This window comes from Anser anser, assembly GCF_964211835.1.
Source record: "Anser anser genome assembly, chromosome: 1".
NCBI classification, from domain to species: Eukaryota; Metazoa; Chordata; class Aves; order Anseriformes; family Anatidae; genus Anser; species Anser anser.
In genome coordinates this window covers 55,410,081-55,427,905 of record NC_139720.1, presented here as the reverse complement: position 1 = coordinate 55,427,905, position 17,825 = coordinate 55,410,081, and the positions used below count along the sequence as shown (strand labels likewise).

Below are 17,825 nucleotides of genomic sequence, written 5' to 3'. Positions count from 1 at the left end.
TGAGCCTGTGGCTGGGTGTTCATGGGGTGCGGTTGTGGTGTAGGGCAGTTTATGCCCACATGTGACGTATGCGTGTGTTCCTGGGCACGAGTACTTGATGATTTGGGTGATCACAAGGAGGACGAAGGATGTACCCACCTCTGTGCATTGGCAAAGCAGGGGAAATCTCCCCCACATGTCCTCGTGGGCTGCATCCCCTTGCAGATCAGCCTCCCAGGAGCTACCAGGCTGGGGGATCTCATTGTCCCCCAGCGCTTCCCTCCCTCCCAAAGGATGCTGTACCTCGGTTGGGGGTGCCCAGCCACGTGGGTTCCCCATTTTGGGAACCATGTCCTGGGTGCTCATGTCCTCGCACACGGAGTCCTTCCCTCTCGGTCCATTAGTTTGTTTCCACTGCCATGGCCAGCGACAGGCAGCCGGCTCTGAAAGCTGTATTGAAAGCCAGGTCAATACCGGCCTCTGTTTATTCCCTCTGGGGAAAATAAATAAATAATAAAGGGAGGGAGGGAGGGACTTTGTTAATTAGCAGCGGGGAGGGGAGGTGGGACAGGGACAGATGCGGAGAAATGAGGCTGGGTATCAAGCTGTACGTGGGAAAAGCCAGGAGGCACCGTGTGGGAAACAAAGGCTTCTCTTGCTTCTTGTACCAATTCTGAACTCATATCGAGATGCTGGCTTTCTGTTCTGTAGATCAGGGCTGAGATGGGACATCATTTCTTCAGCCGTTTCCCTGATAGCACATCTGTTAGGCGCCCAGAGCAGCTTCTTGAGCTTCCCATTTATCTTCCCATCCTCATATCATCTACAGTATTAAATGAGTTATCCCGCTGCTCCTAAAGGGAAAGACTCACCAAGCTTTTGTGTCTTCTGTGAAATGATAGAAAAGTGATGTTAGGTTTAGCGGCAGCTGATGCCCTCCCTTTATGTATCCCAGTTCTTACTCGTACCTAGCAATTTTGGGATGGGTGGGTTTTTGTCTTGTTTGTGTGTGTGTGTGTTGAGCCTTACATCTAGAGCGGTGTTGAGTACATCTCTGCCTCTTCATCAAGCACACCTCTGAGCCTTTCTTGGGCAAAACTCCTGTTATCTCCAAAGCAGGCAGGATTTTTTGACCCATCCTATTGGAAAATTTAATGCAAATGCATCCCTCCCTCCACACATTGTGTATGCAACATATCCTAGCCCCAGGCACACTCTTTGAGCCTCTTATGGTAGGTCTTTTCCAGAGAGGCCCAGAACAAGGGAGCCTCGAGGCACCGATGCCATACAAACAGCAAACACCAGCATTCATCAGTCTCTACACCGGGCTGCAGCCTTGGGGTCTCTCCTTCGCTTCCAAACCTCCCCCTGGGATATTAGACTTTATTAAAAATAAATAGTTACAAATTCAGTTTTACAGCTGATGGCAGCAGGGAGAAGAACGGAGGAGGTGGAAGGAGCAAGGAGAGGTTCTGCTGTCCAGTCAGGTCATTTGTCTGCCGTCCTGGCCGTGCCGTGCCGGGAGCAGTCCGGGCGTGCAAGCACAGGGCCCTGCCTCCCCTGCCAGGCGTCTCGGGGGAGAAGCAGGACGTGTGTTTCGGGAGGACCGGGAGAGCTGGGTCTGAGTCTGTGGAGCCGAGCTGCTTCTGGAGGTGACAGGCGCCAAAAGCCGAGGAGAGTGCAGAGCGGGCTACGTGCAGTGTCCTTCTCTCCTAGCTTGGCGTTTACAGTGGAAGAATATGGATTTCAGTTCTTCATCTGTTTTATGTACAAAGAAAGTCATGTGCAACAAGCAATAAACATGCAAGCAAACCCCTCCCTCCAGAGCCTTCCCCGCTCCCTCCAGGAGTCCTAAACTCTCCTGTCCATCCTCATCTGGTCAGGGCTTAGGTATCACCACTCCTCTCCTCGTGACAATCGTGACTCTTGATAAACACGGGGCCTGCCCACGTTGGGAGGGGCCAGAAAGTCTGTCATTGTCTCAGCCGCAGAAACAATTTCGGGGGGTCCCAGCCTGCCCGTTGAGGGCACGGACTCCTGTCGCCTCTCCAGAGATGAGAAACCAGGCGTGCTCCTCTCCTGTCTCTGGGCAGGCAACGGGTCCTCGCACAAGCTGCACACCCCGGAAGGATCGTGTATCCTAACTCCTCTTCCAGGCGGTATAACTTCATGGGATAGGGAGTATATCAGAGCAGCTCCAGGCCTTGATGTACTCAGGTGCTGAGAGGTGGTCACGGGCGGGTTGTTTTTTTTTTGGTGGGCGAGGGACTTATCCGGCTACGTACGGGTGCAGAACAAAGGAGGAGATGGTGGGCAACGGGTGTAGCACGGGGAGGTTGGAGGAGTTAGATGGCTGACTCCCTGCGGTACGAGATTGTGTCTAGGGGCAGAGTTGCCTGGAGCCGCTCCAGGTCCAGGTGGCTTCCAAAATCCATCATCTGGATGACGCCTCCCTCTTCCTTGGTGCTGCCACCTAATGCCACACCCACTTCATCATCATCTTCATCTTCGTCTTGACTGACAAGAGCCAGCTCGTTCTCATAGCAGAAGGCACTGGGAGGTGGAGGAGAAGGTAGGATAGTCATCTTGCTTTCTTGCAGCTCCCGGGCAGAGCAGCAAGGTGTGCCAGCTACCTCATAGGTCTTGTGAAAGCGCGAATAATCCACTTTGTAGTGGTTCTTCTCCTCAAACACGACTGGTTCAAAACGGTGACCCCAGAGTATTTCACTTGCGAGGTAAGAGCTTCGTGCCTGAGTGGTCATGGCCGTGGCTTCCACCATCCCCTCCAGGATAACAACAATCTCAAAGTTCTCCGTCTCCAACTCCTCCTTGCCAATCCCATAGAGTGGGCTCTCCTCATCGATCTCATGAACAATAATAATGGGCGAGACCAAAAATATACGATCGAGGCCCACATCATAGCCTACATTGAGGTCCCGCTGGTCCAAGGGTAGGTATTCCCCTTCCTCTGTCATGTAGGGCTTGATGAGCTGGGCTCGGACGTGGGCCTCCACAATGTGGCTCCTCCTCAGGTTGCCCACTCGCCACATGAGGCACAGTTTGCCATCCCGCACGGAGATGACTGCGTGGTGACTGAAGAGGAGAGTCTGGGCCCGCTTCTTGGGCCTTGCCATCTTGGCCATGATGGTGCCAATCATGAAGGAGTCAATAACGCAGCCCACGATGGACTGGACCACGACTGCCATGATGGCCAGCGGGCACTCCTCAGTCACGCAGCGGAAGCCGTACCCGATGGTTGTCTGTGTCTCCACTGAGAAAAGAAAAGCCCCCAGGAAGCTGTTCACGTGCATGATGCAGGGCTTGAGGAGAGAGGGGCCACCTCCCACCGCCGGTGCGTTGAGGTCGCCGTGGAAGAAAGCGATGCACCAGAAGAGGAAGCCGAAGAAGAGCCAGGAGACCAGGAAGGCGGCGGAGAAGATCATAAGCATGTACCGCCAGCGCGTGTCCACGCAGGTGGTGAAGATGTCGGCCATGTAGCGCTGAGACTTGTTGCTCAGGTTGGCAAAGTAGACGTTGCACTGGCCGTTCTTCTTCACAAAGCGGTTGCGGTGCTTCCGCCGGGGGGCATGGCCCTTCCCGTTCCGGCTGTGCCCGTTCATGCTGCCCAGCGCGGAGACCTTGTGTCCATCCTCTTCGGTCGAGACGATGCTGTACCTGGAAGAGAAGGGACAGGCAGAGAGATACGTGAAGAGCAACATGCTGGCCCTGGCGTTATATAAGGCTGGGCGTTTCTATTTTCTCCTCTGCTCTCCTCACCGACTCCATTGTGCGTTGGTGACAACGTTTATACACTTCCTGCGCTCAGGACAACTCAGTTGCCACAGCAACGAGCGTGGCTCCCAGCATCCCGCATCCGAAGCCAAAGGTGTAATTTGGAGATCAACAACCAAAGCACTGGCAGTTTCCCTGGGAGAAACTCCCCTCTCTGGGGAGCCTTTGTCCTCCCTGCTCCCCTCCGTCATGGATGGCACCGTTGCACCTCTCCTCGCTGCCAGGAGAAGGCAGCTTCTGAGTGCTTATATGCTGCTGGGTCTAAAGTCGCAGACGCTCCTTAAAGGCGTGATGGCAGAAGATGCTCTGAGCACTGAGGAGATTAAGCTGCCTCTCCCCGAGTGCACAGACCCACCGAGACCACTCTGCCCTCGTCACCATGGCCTCCCAGGACCACTTGGGCTGGCAGTGCCTCCCTCCCACCCCATCACGTTGACAGGTTTGCTGGATCCCTCCAGCATGGCCACCATCCCCCTGGTGCCAAGTGCTCCGTGCTTAAATAGGGTGTTTTCTTCAGGGCAGCCTAACAGCTCCAGCACCATCTGCCATCCTCATCTCATTGGAAAGGGGACACGGGGCTTCTGCAGTCCTGCTGAAATTGGCAATTTCTGGGCCAGGGCAAGTGTCCAGCACTGCATTGGTACTTTGCTTCTCCTCTGCAGCAGCCAACCCTGATGAGAGCCAAGATCTCCCCCCACATATGGCGCGTTTCAGATTGGAGCCAGAGAAAGGAGCCATAACTTGGAGCAGGAAAGCCCCCGGCAGGTATTTTGAGAATATAATGAGATGGGCTGAAGGTAGAGCCTGAGGGACCAGATGAGGCTGCCCAGACCACCTGGTGCAGCAATGGTTTTTGAGATGAAGGCTACTCACCGGTTGACTCGGACGCTGCCCATGGCTCGCTGTATCATCGGGTGTCGGGGGCCAGGGGAGCTCGGAGAGCGTGGGATCTCATGCAGCGGCACTCACGCAGGACCGAGCGGCTCTAGGTTTCACCTCTGGCCAGCTGAGGCCCATGCTGTCATCGCCATTGCTCCTGGGCGTGTGCCTTACAGAGAAGGACAGAGCAAAACTCCGTCAAAGCCCCCCCCGAAAGCACCCATGCTGGGTGTGTGGAGGGTTTACAGCTCCCAGAGGGGCCTGGTGGTGCCGGGGGACACCACACCACAGCTCTGCTCTGGCAGGTGAAGGGCCTGGTTGACCCACGGCCCGCAGCCCCCAGCCCAGGTAGAGGTGCTGGCAGGCTGGTCACCGCTCTCCAGATCAAGGACACGACAGCTGAGCAGCTTGCAGGGCCCCTGCCCTGAGCCAATATATTAATATCATAGCTTACACGAGGGCGAGAGCTCAGCCAGTCTAAATACCCCGCACACAAGGACTAACGAAGCACGGACACACGCGGCGGTCCTCAGGGATCTCCGTCAGCCCAGCCTGACCCAGAGGGCATTTAATTCCAGGGAGTGCAGAACATCCCCCCACACACACCAATTTAAAGATGGGAAGAAAAGCAAGTGGGCAAGTGGGAGAGCCAAAAAGGAGAAGTGATGCAAAGGAAGAGCTTAGGGGTAGCCAAGCAGAAGCCGGTTAGAGCAAACAGACCTTGCGACATACCACGCTCGCTGCGGGGAGGACGTCCAGCGGATGTTATGTCCCGACCCGGTCCTCCCTGAACTGAAGGACTGGGAGACCGAAGACTCGAGAGCAGACCTATCCCGCCTGCCCAGAGCTGCTGGGAAGTGAAACGCAGCGAGGGGGGTAATGACTCACAGATTAGGAAGGGCTTTGTACACCCATGCTAATCCTGCACTGTAACCTTTGGATTACAGCAGCCGGCGCAGAGCACACAGCGCAGACACGGCCAGCCAGTTTGCTTCCTCCCAGCCTCACCGATGAGCAACCAGCGGTTTCCATATCTCGGTCAAATACAAGGATTTCTGGGTCAAACCCAATGTTTAGAGCTTGCTGCAAGAGCGGGGTTTTGTGTGGCTAAGGGTGACCACCACCTTTCCTGACTTAGGAGCACAGACTGGATGGCAGCAAGTAAGGAGCTCCAGACATCACCTCTGATGTGCAGGCACTGCCGTTGCCATGTCTGTGATGAAGGTTAATCAGCAGTCCCTTCCCCAGAGGCCAAGGTTACTGAGGCAGCTGAAGGCCTGTGGCAACACAACCAGGGCCGTTCAGAGCAGGGACACTACGGGACCATGAGACAGCAGCAGCCTTGTAGTTCACCACTTACCATGTAGAGGTAAAAGTGAATTTTTGTTCCACAAAATTCCCGTCAGGAAAAACCATGATGCTGAACTCTGCCAGCACCCACCCCTCAGCATCCTACAGCATCCAACTGTTTAAGAAGGGTCCCTTTGGCCAGACATGGAAAATTCTGGTGTGCAGCTGGATAACCTACAGCAGAAACTGAGGTAGGTAACCTAAATTGGTCAGAAATCTTGAGGGATGACTAGGTGACCAAGAAAGGTCACTTTGTGCCCACAGGTGGTCCCAAAAGGATAAAGCTAAGCCACATCTTTGTTGATTACATGGTGAGTTTGGACAGTAGGGTCCTGCCTTCACTTCTTCAGCAGGTGGCAAGGGTGGGCGATTCAGGGATGCTCCTCTCCACCACATCCTCCCCAGCCTCTGCTTTCCCTGGCCGCAGAAATAGGTGCACAAGTTCCAAAGAGACTTCGTATTTCAGGGCCGGGCAAAATGCTGGCTCCACACGAAGAGGAAGGAGGACCCGAGGAACATCTGCCCTCTGAAGCTGTGAGCAGCAGCACCCAGACCTCCGCTCCTTACCTGCCCCAGCTCACCAAGAAGGGGCAAAGGGAAGGGATGAAATGCAGGTACAAGGGCTGTGCTCATCCCCCGTTCAGCTAAGCGAAGGGATGTGTTTAGGAGAACCACATCCCCTGCTGCTGAGCACATGGGAGCCCAAGTCAGCTCTTGCGCAGGCCCACCACAGCTGGGCCTTGCAGCTCAGAGCCTGGGGAGTGCTTGTTTCTGGCTCCACTGTGCCAAAACAGCTACAGCAGTACCCATAATTCATAATTAACCACAAGGAAAGCGTTTCTATGAAGAATAAAGGCTACCAAGATGAACACACGCAGCCCAGCACATGAGAGCAAACATTTCTAGTGTAGGCTGTGGTGGGACACCCGTGGCGTCAGTCTGCATGCTCCCCCGCGGGACCCCCACAGCGTTTCGTTCATAGGTCTTTCTCTTCTTCAGCGTCCGAAATTTTGCCTGTAGACTTAAGGAGCTCAGCAACAAAGTTCAGCGACTCTGCTCCAGAGACCAGCTGTCTGATGGACAAGTTTGCACCCGATATTATCTTGTGGAGGCTCTGCAAGGCAAAGTCTATGTTGTGCTTCACCGCCCCCAGGTCCGTGGTCTGGCCTGCTCTCAGGTTTTCATTCTCCGCCTTGGAGGTCTCCAGCTCCCCCTGGAGAACGATCATCTCCTGCTTCAGCCTCTCCACGTGGCTTTCCGCCTCCAGAGCCCGCTGGGTCATGAGCTGGAGGCTCCGCTCGGCCTGCTGGACGAGGGACTGCAGCCCTTGGGCCTCTCTCTCCTCTTTGACCAGGCTGGCCTTCAGCCGCCTCTCCAGGCTGCGCACCATGCGCGCCTGGCTCTCCAAGGAGCTCTGCATGCTCCTGACCATCCTCCTGAGCACGTTGTTCTCGTCCCGGAGCACTTTGTAGGTCAGCTGGAGGGAGGGGAGCTCCCTGTCGCCGACGGCCTCCTCCTGCTGCATGTGGGGCTCTGCTGCCCTGCCGTGCTCCGGGTAGGCGAGGTACGGGTCGCTGGCGTGGGCCCACAGGGCGAACGCATCCGGGTGCTTGCTGGTGCCGTGCTGGAGCGAGTCGTAGGGGCCGCACGGTGACGACCTGGCAGCGTGGGACACGTGCGGCCTTCGGTGCACGGGGAGGTGGTAGGTCCTGGTCCAGCTGTCGTCCTCCTCCTCCGACAAGCTGCCAGACATTTCCGTCCCTTTGTAAAACGGCTCCTGAAACTCCTGAGCATCCTCCTCGAGCTCCAGTGCGTGCCTGGCCAGCCTCTTGGCGTACATTCTGTTTTTCTCGCCATCTTTCACCACGCAGGAGTGTCTGGGCTTTAAGGGGAACGGGATGGGGACGGGCCCGCCCGGATCCTCCAGCTGACTGTCAGCAGAGCTGTCGCGGCTCTTGCACTGGGGCGGAGGATGCATGGAGTGGCAGGCGTACCTGTAATCGTCGTTGTCACCGTTGTTGTCATCATCATCATCATCTTCCAGGTCTTGAGGCTCCGGGCAGGCCCTCTCCATCGCCCCGGAGACGCCAAGCGGCCGCGACATTTTCAGGGCTGCAGGGAACGGGAGGATCCGAACTGCCCTGAGCCCCGGTCCCGCAGGCAGGTGGCACCTGCCCCGTGCCAACCTCTGCAGCCTCGGTGACACCGGCGGGGGACCAGGCGGTCACCGAGGCCCCTCCATTCAAACCAGCAGGGTGTTCGGGTGCGCGCGGTGGGGAGCGGAGGCGGCAGGGAGGGGAGGACCAGGCATCTCTGTCTTTGCTAGGGGGGGCACAGGAACCACCTCGGTCTGTGATGTCACTGCGCAGCTTCCCTGCCCGCTGTGATGTCACGACGAGAATGTGAGGAACCCAGCAGCTACACAAGTGCTTTTTGGTATCGGGGTTCCGCAGAGCCCACCCAGCCCGGGGATGCTGTCAGTGGGTGGAGAGGAGCTGGCAAAGCGACCCGAAACCTCTCGCGGTGCACGGGGAGAGGGATCGGTGGCCCTGGGCAGGCAGCGCGGGGATGGAGACATCTCTGGCAGCAAGAGCAGGCTGCTGGCGCGTTGCTGCCAGCACTGGCACCAGGCAGGGGAAGGGGACAGGGCTGGCGAAGCAGGAGCGTGCCGCGCAAAGCCGCAGTCGGGGGCACGGAGGCTGATGCGGGGAGAGGATGGAGGGCAGGGACAGAGCACGAATCGGGCTTTAATAAAGACAGGCACCTGGCTAATTCCGTCAGCAACCTGGCAATCGCCGAGCCACGTAAAGTCCACCCTGCCGGCGGCCTCAGCCCGCTGCGCGGGGACACTGCAGCCGTCCCCTCCGGACAGCCCCTCGAGCATCCCGCGGGGCACCTACCTCGGTCACCGGTGGGCGGCTGGGGACACCGAGGCTGCCCTTGCTGCCTCCTGCGAGGCAGGAGGAGCCGAGCGTGGCTGCCGGCAGCCGAGCGGCAGCAGCGCTTTGGGCAGGGCATCGGCCCCGCGGGCTGGCCGCAGACGGGTCCGCGCTGCGCTGCTGCCGCCCCGCTCCGTCCCCTGCTGCCAGCTGGCAGAGGGACCGCTCGTACTGCCGGCCGCCACAGCCTCGCAGCCGCACGAGCCAGGAGACGGATGGAAATAAACCCGCTCACCGCTCCCAGCCCCACGCACCCCTGAGGATGGGACGGCCCTGCCTGTGCAATGGGCTCCCCAAGGTCAGGGGTCGTGCCACCAGCTCACCCCGTGCTCATCAGCATCCTCCCCGCCATCCATGCCAAGGGGACGCCGAGGGGTCCCATTCCTCCCCTGAGACCTAAAACATGAGTGGGATGAAGTGGGAGGGGGCTCGAGGATGTCCCCAGCAAAAGGGGGTGACATTCATGGCCTCAAGTGGCTTGGTCATACAGACCAGGGGATGAAAGCCTGTCTGAAGGCAGAAATGCAAATCCCCTTCCCACGGGAACATGCCCAGGGAGCTGGTCCTGCCTCCAGGGACCCATGTGGAGACGGGGCAAACCGGAGGGTTGGTTGGTGGTGATTCCTGAGGACGCCCTCGGTGGGCACAGCGTGGGGGCAGTGGCAGCCCCTGCAGCCAGGCGGGTGGGAGTGCAGGGCCAGCAGACCGATCCTGTCCCTCCCTGCAGCCTGCCCTCCTTCCCAGCCGCTCCCCATCTCCTCTGCCATCCACCTGGCGATGCTGGGAGCGCCACGGCCGTGCCACAGGTGCCCCAGGACACACCATGCTCTTCGCTTTATTGGCACAAGCCATTGCGCCAGGCCCCGAGCGCACCAGCTTGGTCCATGGTGCCTGTCACTGCCCCTTTCTGAGGGATCCGGAGGCTGACAACACCGGCAGCACGCATGGCACCAACACGACGCCTCCATCGCTTGATCCCGTGCTCCTGGTGCAGTGCCTGGCTCGTCCCAGGTTTCCTCCATCCCCTGCCGGAGTGGCTCATATTTGTCAATCTTCCCTCAGCTCCGCGGCGGAGCAGCCTCATGAAGCAGAACAGACAAGTCCACGCCGAAGCACTCCCCCACTTCTCTTTTTATAACAACCGTATCTGGCGCTCCAGGACGTACACTGCGAACGACGACGGCGATGGAAAAATCCCATGGTATTTTTACGCTTTGCTTTATCTGGAGCCGTCTGGCAAATGTTTCCTTCCCGTCTGTGGTCACTGCCTCTCCGACGGTGGCCGCTGCCTTGTACTTTTTCTCCCCTTCACCTGCTGCTCCCTTCGGGGATCGGGACCCCGGCCTTGGGCAGTGCCCAGCAGACCTGCAGCCGCTTCCATTTTTTCCTCTCCATCCCCTTTGTGGCTCCAGCCGGGGAGCTCCCGGTCCTCCCAAATCCTCACGGGGTCAACGGCAGTGCTCGGAGGGCAGCGGGGTGCCGCGGGGATGTGCTGCGTGGGCTCTGCAAGTTCTCCTCGGCCCCACTCCTCCGTAGCGTGGCTGCCGTGCGGGAGAGCAAGAGGCAAGTGGTGTAGGGCAGGTGAGGGGAGGAAGCTGGAAGCAGCTCCATGCCATTTTTATATACACACTGCTGCCTTTTCCTTCAATAATTATAAATAGATCAAGTTGGTGCCAGCAGTCCCCATCTGCCCCGCAAGGCACGGCGAGCTGACCAGCTCCTCGGCGCGACCTGCTCTCCCCAGGGGGCTTTGTGGATGTGCCTGTGCCCGGGTTATGTTTTGGGGTGGAGTGAGAGAGGGGATTTTTCCCCCCTGAGAAGCCCTGGAGCCTGGGCATGGGTAATATGAAAACAAAACAAAATGATTTGAAGTTAAACCATCTCAGTGTGTGACTCAGAGCTATTCATAGCTCTCCGAAGCCAGCTGCAGCAACAGAGCCAGAAGGATTCTGCCCGTATTATTATTCCAATTACCATCTGAATTAAAAGTTTGAGCAGTGATCAGCCCACATACCGACGGGAGGGGGAGAGGAGAAAGAGGGAGAGAAAGGGAGAAAACACAGATAAAAATGGGCTAGGCGCAAAGGTCCCCGGCATGACACAGCCAGCAGCAGAGGTTGCAGCATCCCCTCCCCTGGCCCCTGCCCGCTCCCACGCCTGCCCGCCCACCACCGAGCTGCTCCCACCCATGGCACTCGTCCCCTGTCCCCTGTCCCTCCAGCACCAGGGACGAAGGCTTGGAGAGCACCGAAAAGCCTGTCACCTCCCCGCGGGAGGAAACCCTGCTCTTATACCCAGCCCTGGCTCAAACAGGAGGCGCCAGGGATGGGCACTCGCTCTCCTTGTAGCTGCAGAGCTCCTGACCCCCTTGTTACGGGTCCTCGCCATGTCCCTGCATCCCCACAACACTTTCGGGCTTTCCCCAGCCCGTCCTCAGTGCCACCGCCAGCCTCTGACATCCCCGTGGCCTCCTGGCGCGCGCGTGGCAGAGCCATGCGGGCTCACGGGGCCGTGGCACTGCTTTCCCCTCCTCTGCCTTAAAGTAACTATTGAAGCCCCTTTTTCTTTATTTTTCCATAATTCCCTTTTCCCGCAATTCCCTTTTTCTCTGCGCAAAGGGTGATGCAGGCCGGGATGGACGGAGAGGGTGAGAAGCCGTGCGCGTTGCGGTGGGAAGGGGGCAAGGCACAGAGGCTCTGGCAAAGTGCATAGGAGGGGACAGCTCCCCAAAACGGTGACCTGGCCGAGGGGGAAGCAGGGGAGGAAGAAGAGGGGATGAAGGCAGGGAACAGGCAGCGGAGGGCAGGCAGGGGCAGGGCAGAGGGGATGCCGCACGGGCACGGGATGCTCGTTGCGTCGGGGCTGGCTGGGGAGAGGGGCCGGGGTCTTTTCTTGGTGTCTTTGGCAGGGGACGGCGTGGGGGGTGCCGCCTCCCTCGTTTTCACACAGCGCCAGGCTCCCGCTGGAGCTTTTCGGGAGAAATGTTGCCATAGAAATAAAGCAGCGGGACGGACGGCTGGGGCAGGCCCTCCGCCACGGCGGCGGTGCTGGCACGGGTGGGGTGGGCGCGGAGGACACCCCGGCCAGCCGGGGGACCGGCATCTCTGCCAAAAACAGGCAAAAACTGCTGGGTCGGGGAGCAAAGCCAGTGCCCTCGACACCCCTCGTCAAAGCGCAGCGCCTTTGGGATCCTGCACGACCCGCGCCACGCGCACGGAGCGAGCGCGAGCAAGGGGCCGGCGCGTTTGTGAGCAGCGGATCGATCACGAAGACACGCAGCCATCTATCGATCCCCGGCCGCCGTCGGGTTAAGCGAGCCCGATGCGATAACGCAACGGACCCGATGTAATAACGCAGCGACCCAGGAAAGTGGGAACTCGCTGACGGCGGATTGCCATTAAGCACCCCGCGCCGGCATCAGCGCTGATGTCAGCCAGGGCCAGGTGGCCGTCACCGTGTCCCCCCCGTCCCGCCACCGCCCCCATGGCCGATGCCACCCCGGGGACGTGGTGGGTGAGCCCTGAGGTTCTGGGCGGCCAAATGGCCAGGGGGACCCTGGCTTCCCCGGCCACCACCAGCCGAGGAGGGGGAATGGAGGGAGAAGGGGAAGGCCGCGGCAGGGGAAGCGGGAGATCAGCCTTCTCCCGTTCATCCTTTCCGTTGCCGTCCCTCGCCATCCCCACCAGGCTCCCGTTTCCCTCTCAAAGCCCAAATGCCAGCTATCCTCAGTATTATTATTGTTGTCGGCAGCCACAAACAGGGGTGGCCACGTGCTGGGGTGACTCAGGCATCGCTTCCGACGGCGAATCGAGGGGGGCACGTCCCCATGGCTTCATTGAGCCGTGCTCCCTGTGCACCTCCCTGCCCCCTCCAGGCTCCTGGTGACCCCAACCTGATGGAGACATGTGTAGGGCCGTCCTCACGCCCAGCACCTCCTCCATGCATCTGAGACCATGGGTAACCACGGAGGGGAGAAATGGGAGAGGGAAGGAATGGCAGAAGGAAGGAATGGGAGAAGGAAGAGGCCCCAGAGCTTTGCCATGGAGGAAGCCAGGGCTGGGTGATGGAGACAGGAGATTGCAATCTCCTGGGGGAGGGAGGACATCGGGGGCTGAAGGTGGCACCCAGTGACCTGCCCATGCCACGCAAACCTGCCCACCGGCCCCACACCTGTGGGATTTCTCTGGCATTTTGCTCATGGTTTCCTGAGCTCCTTCACCCAAAACCTGCATCCAGAAGACCCTTTGCACAGGGCTTGTCTGGGACATGTTGGACCACCCCTGGCAAGACCAGCCAAGCTGGGACTCTAAAAGCTTGAACGGTCAGGTCCGGAGCCCAAAAAGCTCCATGCACAGATGGAGAGCCCACACGTCTGCTTCAGCCCCATCTGCACCCCATTTTTTGGAGAACACATTTCCAGTGTTGTACTTCTCCAGGCTGAGGGATCGAGCCTGGACCGGCACATGCGGACGGATGCGACAGTGCAGGCTGGCCCACGGAGCAGGAGAAATAAAAGGCGAGCAGGAGCCAGCCCGAGGCAAGCAGGAGCTAAGCAAATAGCGGGAGCTGAGAACACGAACGAGTTACCTGCAAAGCGAGGGAGGTGCAGGCGGCGAGGTGAGAGGAGGAAAGTTGGGGAGGCTGACGAAGAGGTGCGCGCTCGTGCCCTCTGCCCCGGCACGCTTCGTTAGCTGTATTTACATCTGCCGTGCACACAGGCAACTTTGTTATTCACTGGCACACTCGCATGAAGCCACGCATATCTCACTAAGTTATATTTATAGCCGTTCCTCAGAGCTAGCGCGGATGAAACGAGGCAGTATTTTCGCAGGAAAAACCTTCCCGTTGTCGTGCCGGCACCGGGAGCCGCGCTCCCCAGCGCCGTCTCTTACCCGCATCCCGCCGGGGGCCGCCTGCTCGAGCCGTGGGGAGCCAGCATCAGAGGACGGGGAGAGCAGCCGGTGCCTCCATCTCACCACGAAACGCCTCAGCTCGCCTGGACGGAGGAACCCGGCAGGTTTCTCTTCAGCCCCCTCTCGCCTTCGGGCTGTTTTCTTTCCCGAGGAGCCCCTCGCTCGCCGTGCCCTGCTCCTCTCCTCCTGCCTCTGCCTCTCCTCAGCGTGCTTTGCCCTCGGGAGCGTCCATCCCACGAGCTCTGGTGCGCTCGCAGCTCGGCGACGAGTTCTGCTCTGCCCCCTCCTGCCCCTACCCTCCTGCCCTTCTTTTCTCCCCCTGTGCCTCCGCTGCTCCCCTGCTCTCTCCCCCAAAATTTCCGCGCCGCCTCTCCCGTTCCCCCGTCCTCCCCGCTCCGCGCTGCTCCCTTTCCCTGGCTCCCTCTCCCCCTCTCTGATTGCTATGCAGGCTGTAGCTAAGAAGTCAGTAACTCCGTGGTAGGATCCAACAGCTTTCCGCTACTTTAGCCCATCCTCGCGTGTGATCTCAGAGCCATGGATACGCGCTGCGGAGCTGCCATGGGGGAGACGAGAGCGCAACCATCGGCAGCGGGAAGGGGACGGCGGGGACGGCGGGTGCCCCCCGGGGAGGAAAGACCCAAGTTCTGCCGCCAGGCCGCGGCGAGGGGCTGCTGTCCCCATGGACGGGGGGATTTCTCCACCCGAATGCCCCGTGCCGGGCTGGGACCTCGCTCTGAGCAGGGACCCGAGTCCCCAGTGGGTGCCGAGCGTTCACCGTGGGGGATCTGCGCCAGGGAGCTCCCTGGGGGTTCCTGCTGCCTGCAGCACCTCAGGGGCTTTGGAGAGGTCACCTGCTGGGGACGAGCAGGAAGATGAGGGACAGGAGGGCAGCACGCTGCCCTGCAGGGGCCAGGAGGCCTCAGCTCGCTCTCCAGCTCCAAATCCCTACCGGAACAACACCTGGAGGGGACAGAAAAGACCAAAGCCCGCTGCTCTCCTTTGTGTCTCCTTTGGAGGCCGTGACCCCCCTCCCAAAATCACCCCCCGGCACGTGGGACACCGCCGGCACCCCCCTGCCGGCATCTGTGAGCGTGGTACCTGGAAAAGCAGCACCGGGAGGAGCAGAGGGTATTTTTAGCACCTCTCGGCGCCGATCCGCAGCTGCGAGCGGGGAGCGCAGCCAGCACCCTGCAGACAGCCAGCTCCGCTCCGCTGGGCCTGGCTGCTCCCTCCGTCCCCAGCCTCCCCGTCCCCAAGGGGACCTACCCAAGGGGTTGTTCTCCATCACCACCGGGGCCGCGGCTCTTTCCAGGGCTGCCCTCCAGCCTCCTGCTGTCACCGTGGTGGCTGCACCCCAAAAGGCGAAGCCTCCTGGCACCTTACGCACCCCTGCAGCCCTTTGGCTCACCCCAAAACCTCACCATGGTCTTCCTAAATGAAGACGGGGAGAAACGCGCTGCCACGGCGGTTCCCTCCACCTGGGTGAATAGCTGCAACCAGCACGCGGCGTTGGCAGGGCCATGGGGATGGACGTGGGGATGTCACACCGAGGATGTCACCAGCCCCTGGCCGCCCTCGCAGCACCGGGGTGCCGTGCCCCGGCCACCCCAGGCCCACCGGCCCCGGCAGCGGGGTGGCTCACACTCGCCACCCCCGCCCGTCTCCACCGGCACCGTCTTTAATAAGAAGCGTGGAATATTTTAGCACCTATGGAAAAGCCACCACAGACGGTGGTGGCAGCCGTTGCCAGGGAGACGGTCCCAAAAATAGCCCCACTCCGCCAACCTTTCCCGGTGCTGCTGTGGGGATGGGGGAGGCAGGGGGCAGGGGGGTGGAGGGGTGGAAGGTGGGGAGGAGGGAGGGGTGGATGGAGGGGTGGAGGGGTGGACAGAGGGATGGAGGGGTGGGTGGAAGGATGGACGATAGGAGGGATGGAAGGGTGGATGGAGAGGTGGAGGGATGGGCGGAGGGATGGAAGGAGGGAGAAATGGATGGAGAGGTGGAGGGATGGAGAAGTGAAGAGATGAATGGAAGGACGAAGGTGTGTATGGAGAGGTGGAAGAAAGATGGATGGATGGGTGGATGGATGGATGGATGGATGGATGGATGGATGGATGGATGGATGGAGGAAAGGTGGGTGGGTGGGTGGGTGGGTGGATGGATGGATGGATGGATGGATGGAAAATTGGGTGCATGGATAGATGGAGAATGGGATGCATGGTTGGGTGGATGGATGGATGGATGCAGAAGAGGTGGAAGGAAGGAAGGATGGGAGGATGGGAGGATGGGAGGATGAGAGGAAGGAAGGAAGGAAGGAAGGAAGGAAGGAAGGAAGGAAGGAAGGAAGGAAGGAAGGAAGGAAGGAAGGAAGGAAGGAAGGAAGGAAGGAAGGAAGGAAGGAAGGAAGGAAGGAAGGAAGGAAGGAAGGAAGGAAAGGAAGGAAGGAAGGAAGGAAGTAGGGGAAACAGGAGCTCCAGGGAAGGTGAGCAGAACCTGACCCCTCTCCTGCCTGTGGATGAAGCCAAGCACCAGAACCATGCCAGCAGCCCCTGGCTGGGCACCCAAGGTCCTGCTTTCCTGCCACACCACCTGAAGCCAACACGAAACCTTGAGCCCTCTCTGTCCCGGGCAGATCTGACTCCAAGTGATTAAGCAGCCAGCAGAGCACTGGACTCTTCAGCACCCACCAGGCCCCCCTACCCCTCCCTACAACCATCCCACTGCTGTCCCCAGTGCCCCAGCACACTGATCCCGCAGCAGCGCCCAGCACAGCCCGCAGAAGCCTTCCTGGTGGCAGAAAATAAATGCTTTAGCAAGAAGGGTGCCCAGTGTGTCCCCTCTTCTCGGTGCCATCGCCTTGCAGGATGGGCAGGGTTGGGAGGAGACCCTCGACGGAGCTGCTGCCACCTGGCCCCTGTTTGAGCAAGCCTCTCAAACCGGCGCAGGCAGAGAGGGAAACCCAAAAATAGAACTAAAGGGGAAAAAAAAAAAAAAAAAGAAACCCAACAACCCCAAATTCCCGTTTTTAATGCCAAATCCCAGCTCGCTCTCCTCCCTGTCACCCTGGCGACATTCCTTGCAGTCGCCATGGAGACAGGAGGCATGGAGAGAGCATCACCGCGCGGGGTGGTGGCAGCGCCCGGCAGTATTTCGGGAGGCAGGGAGACACTGGGTGCGAGGTGCTTCGTGTGGCGGCAGGGAGGGAGGAGGGGAGGTTTATTTTTGCTTGCTCCCACTTGGTGTGCCAGATTATCCTTCTCGAAGCGCCCAGCGGCCGGGCGCCCCTCGCCAAGCTGGTGGTGGCCTTCCCATGAAGTCCCCGCGGTCACCTCGCCCGGCGGTTCCCGGTGCCACCGCTGGAGATCGGCTCTTGTTAGGTCTGGGGAAGGCACGAGGTGATGAGGATGACCCTCCAGCACCCGCAGTACTCTTACTGATGACCCTCCACCGAGGAGGATCGGGTTCACCCCCTGAATGGGTCAACAAGCAAAGCACCAGAGGATGACGAGGGCTCTCAGGCGTCGTTCTCCAAGGGCTGGGAGGGGGTCCTAAATTCTCCATCCCACTCTGCGCACCCTGCCTCGTTCCCTCACAGGTGGAAGCCCTCGTTTCTCTGCGATCCGCGGGTGTTTTCCAGCCCAACCTGCAAACGCGGCTGGAGAAGCCCGGCACGGCAGGTGCTGCAGCGGCAGGGAGGGAAAACCCACAGCCAGCGCGATGGGCAGGGAGCAAATGTATGCAAATGCATTCAGAAAGGAAGCCGGGGATGCTAATAGGCTTGTTAGTAAGCACCGGGAATAATATTTTTACGCTTTAATCATTAGGGACGCTACTCCGGGCGAGCCCAGAGGGATGCGCCCGTAAGGGAGGGAGACCTGAGCGAAGCGGCCGGGGGCGAAGGCTGGGCACGGGGGGCAGCGGCTGCAGCACCCTCCTGCCCCTCTCGACACCCCGAGACCCCATGAGACCCTAC

At 59.6% G+C, this 17,825-nt stretch overlaps 2 protein-coding genes across 3 annotated transcripts; both read right to left on the bottom strand.

The window, feature by feature from the left end:
* Positions 1–446: 446 nt before the first annotated feature.
* KCNJ4 (potassium inwardly rectifying channel subfamily J member 4) lies at positions 447–15,638 on the bottom strand. 2 transcript variants are annotated; one of them, XM_083813889.1, is made up of 4 exons: positions 13,832–15,638; positions 13,527–13,642; positions 4,645–4,819; positions 447–3,654 (listed from the first exon to the last, which is right to left on the bottom strand). In XM_083813889.1, exons 3-4 carry the CDS (start codon positions 4,680–4,682, stop codon positions 2,325–2,327), a joined length of 1,368 nt encoding a protein of 455 aa, XP_083670015.1. In that variant the 5' UTR covers positions 4,683–4,819; positions 13,527–13,642; positions 13,832–15,638; the 3' UTR covers positions 447–2,324. The 2 variants fall into 2 exon arrangements, with proteins under 2 accessions (XP_083670015.1, XP_083670014.1); XM_083813888.1 differs by lacking the exon at positions 13,527–13,642.
* On the bottom strand, positions 6,976–13,214 carry LOC310888077 (endosome-associated-trafficking regulator 1-like). The gene has a single exon (XM_083814467.1). It carries the CDS (start codon positions 8,102–8,104, stop codon positions 6,977–6,979), a length of 1,128 nt encoding a protein of 375 aa, XP_083670593.1. The 5' UTR covers positions 8,105–13,214; the 3' UTR covers position 6,976.
* Positions 15,639–17,825: the final 2,187 nt, after the last annotated feature.

Excerpts from the sequence above, each read along its gene's own strand:
- KCNJ4 (XM_083813889.1), bottom strand. The coding sequence starts at position 4,682 with ATGATACAGCGAGCCATGGGCAGCGTCCGAGTCAACCG. Across the intron at positions 3,655-4,644 it reads GGCAGCGTCCGAGTCAACCG|GTACAGCATCGTCTCGACCG; the intron begins GTGAGTAGCCTT and ends CTTCTCTTCCAG.
- LOC310888077 (XM_083814467.1), bottom strand. The coding sequence starts at position 8,104 with ATGTCGCGGCCGCTTGGCGTCTCCGGGGCGATGGAGAGGGCCTGCCCG.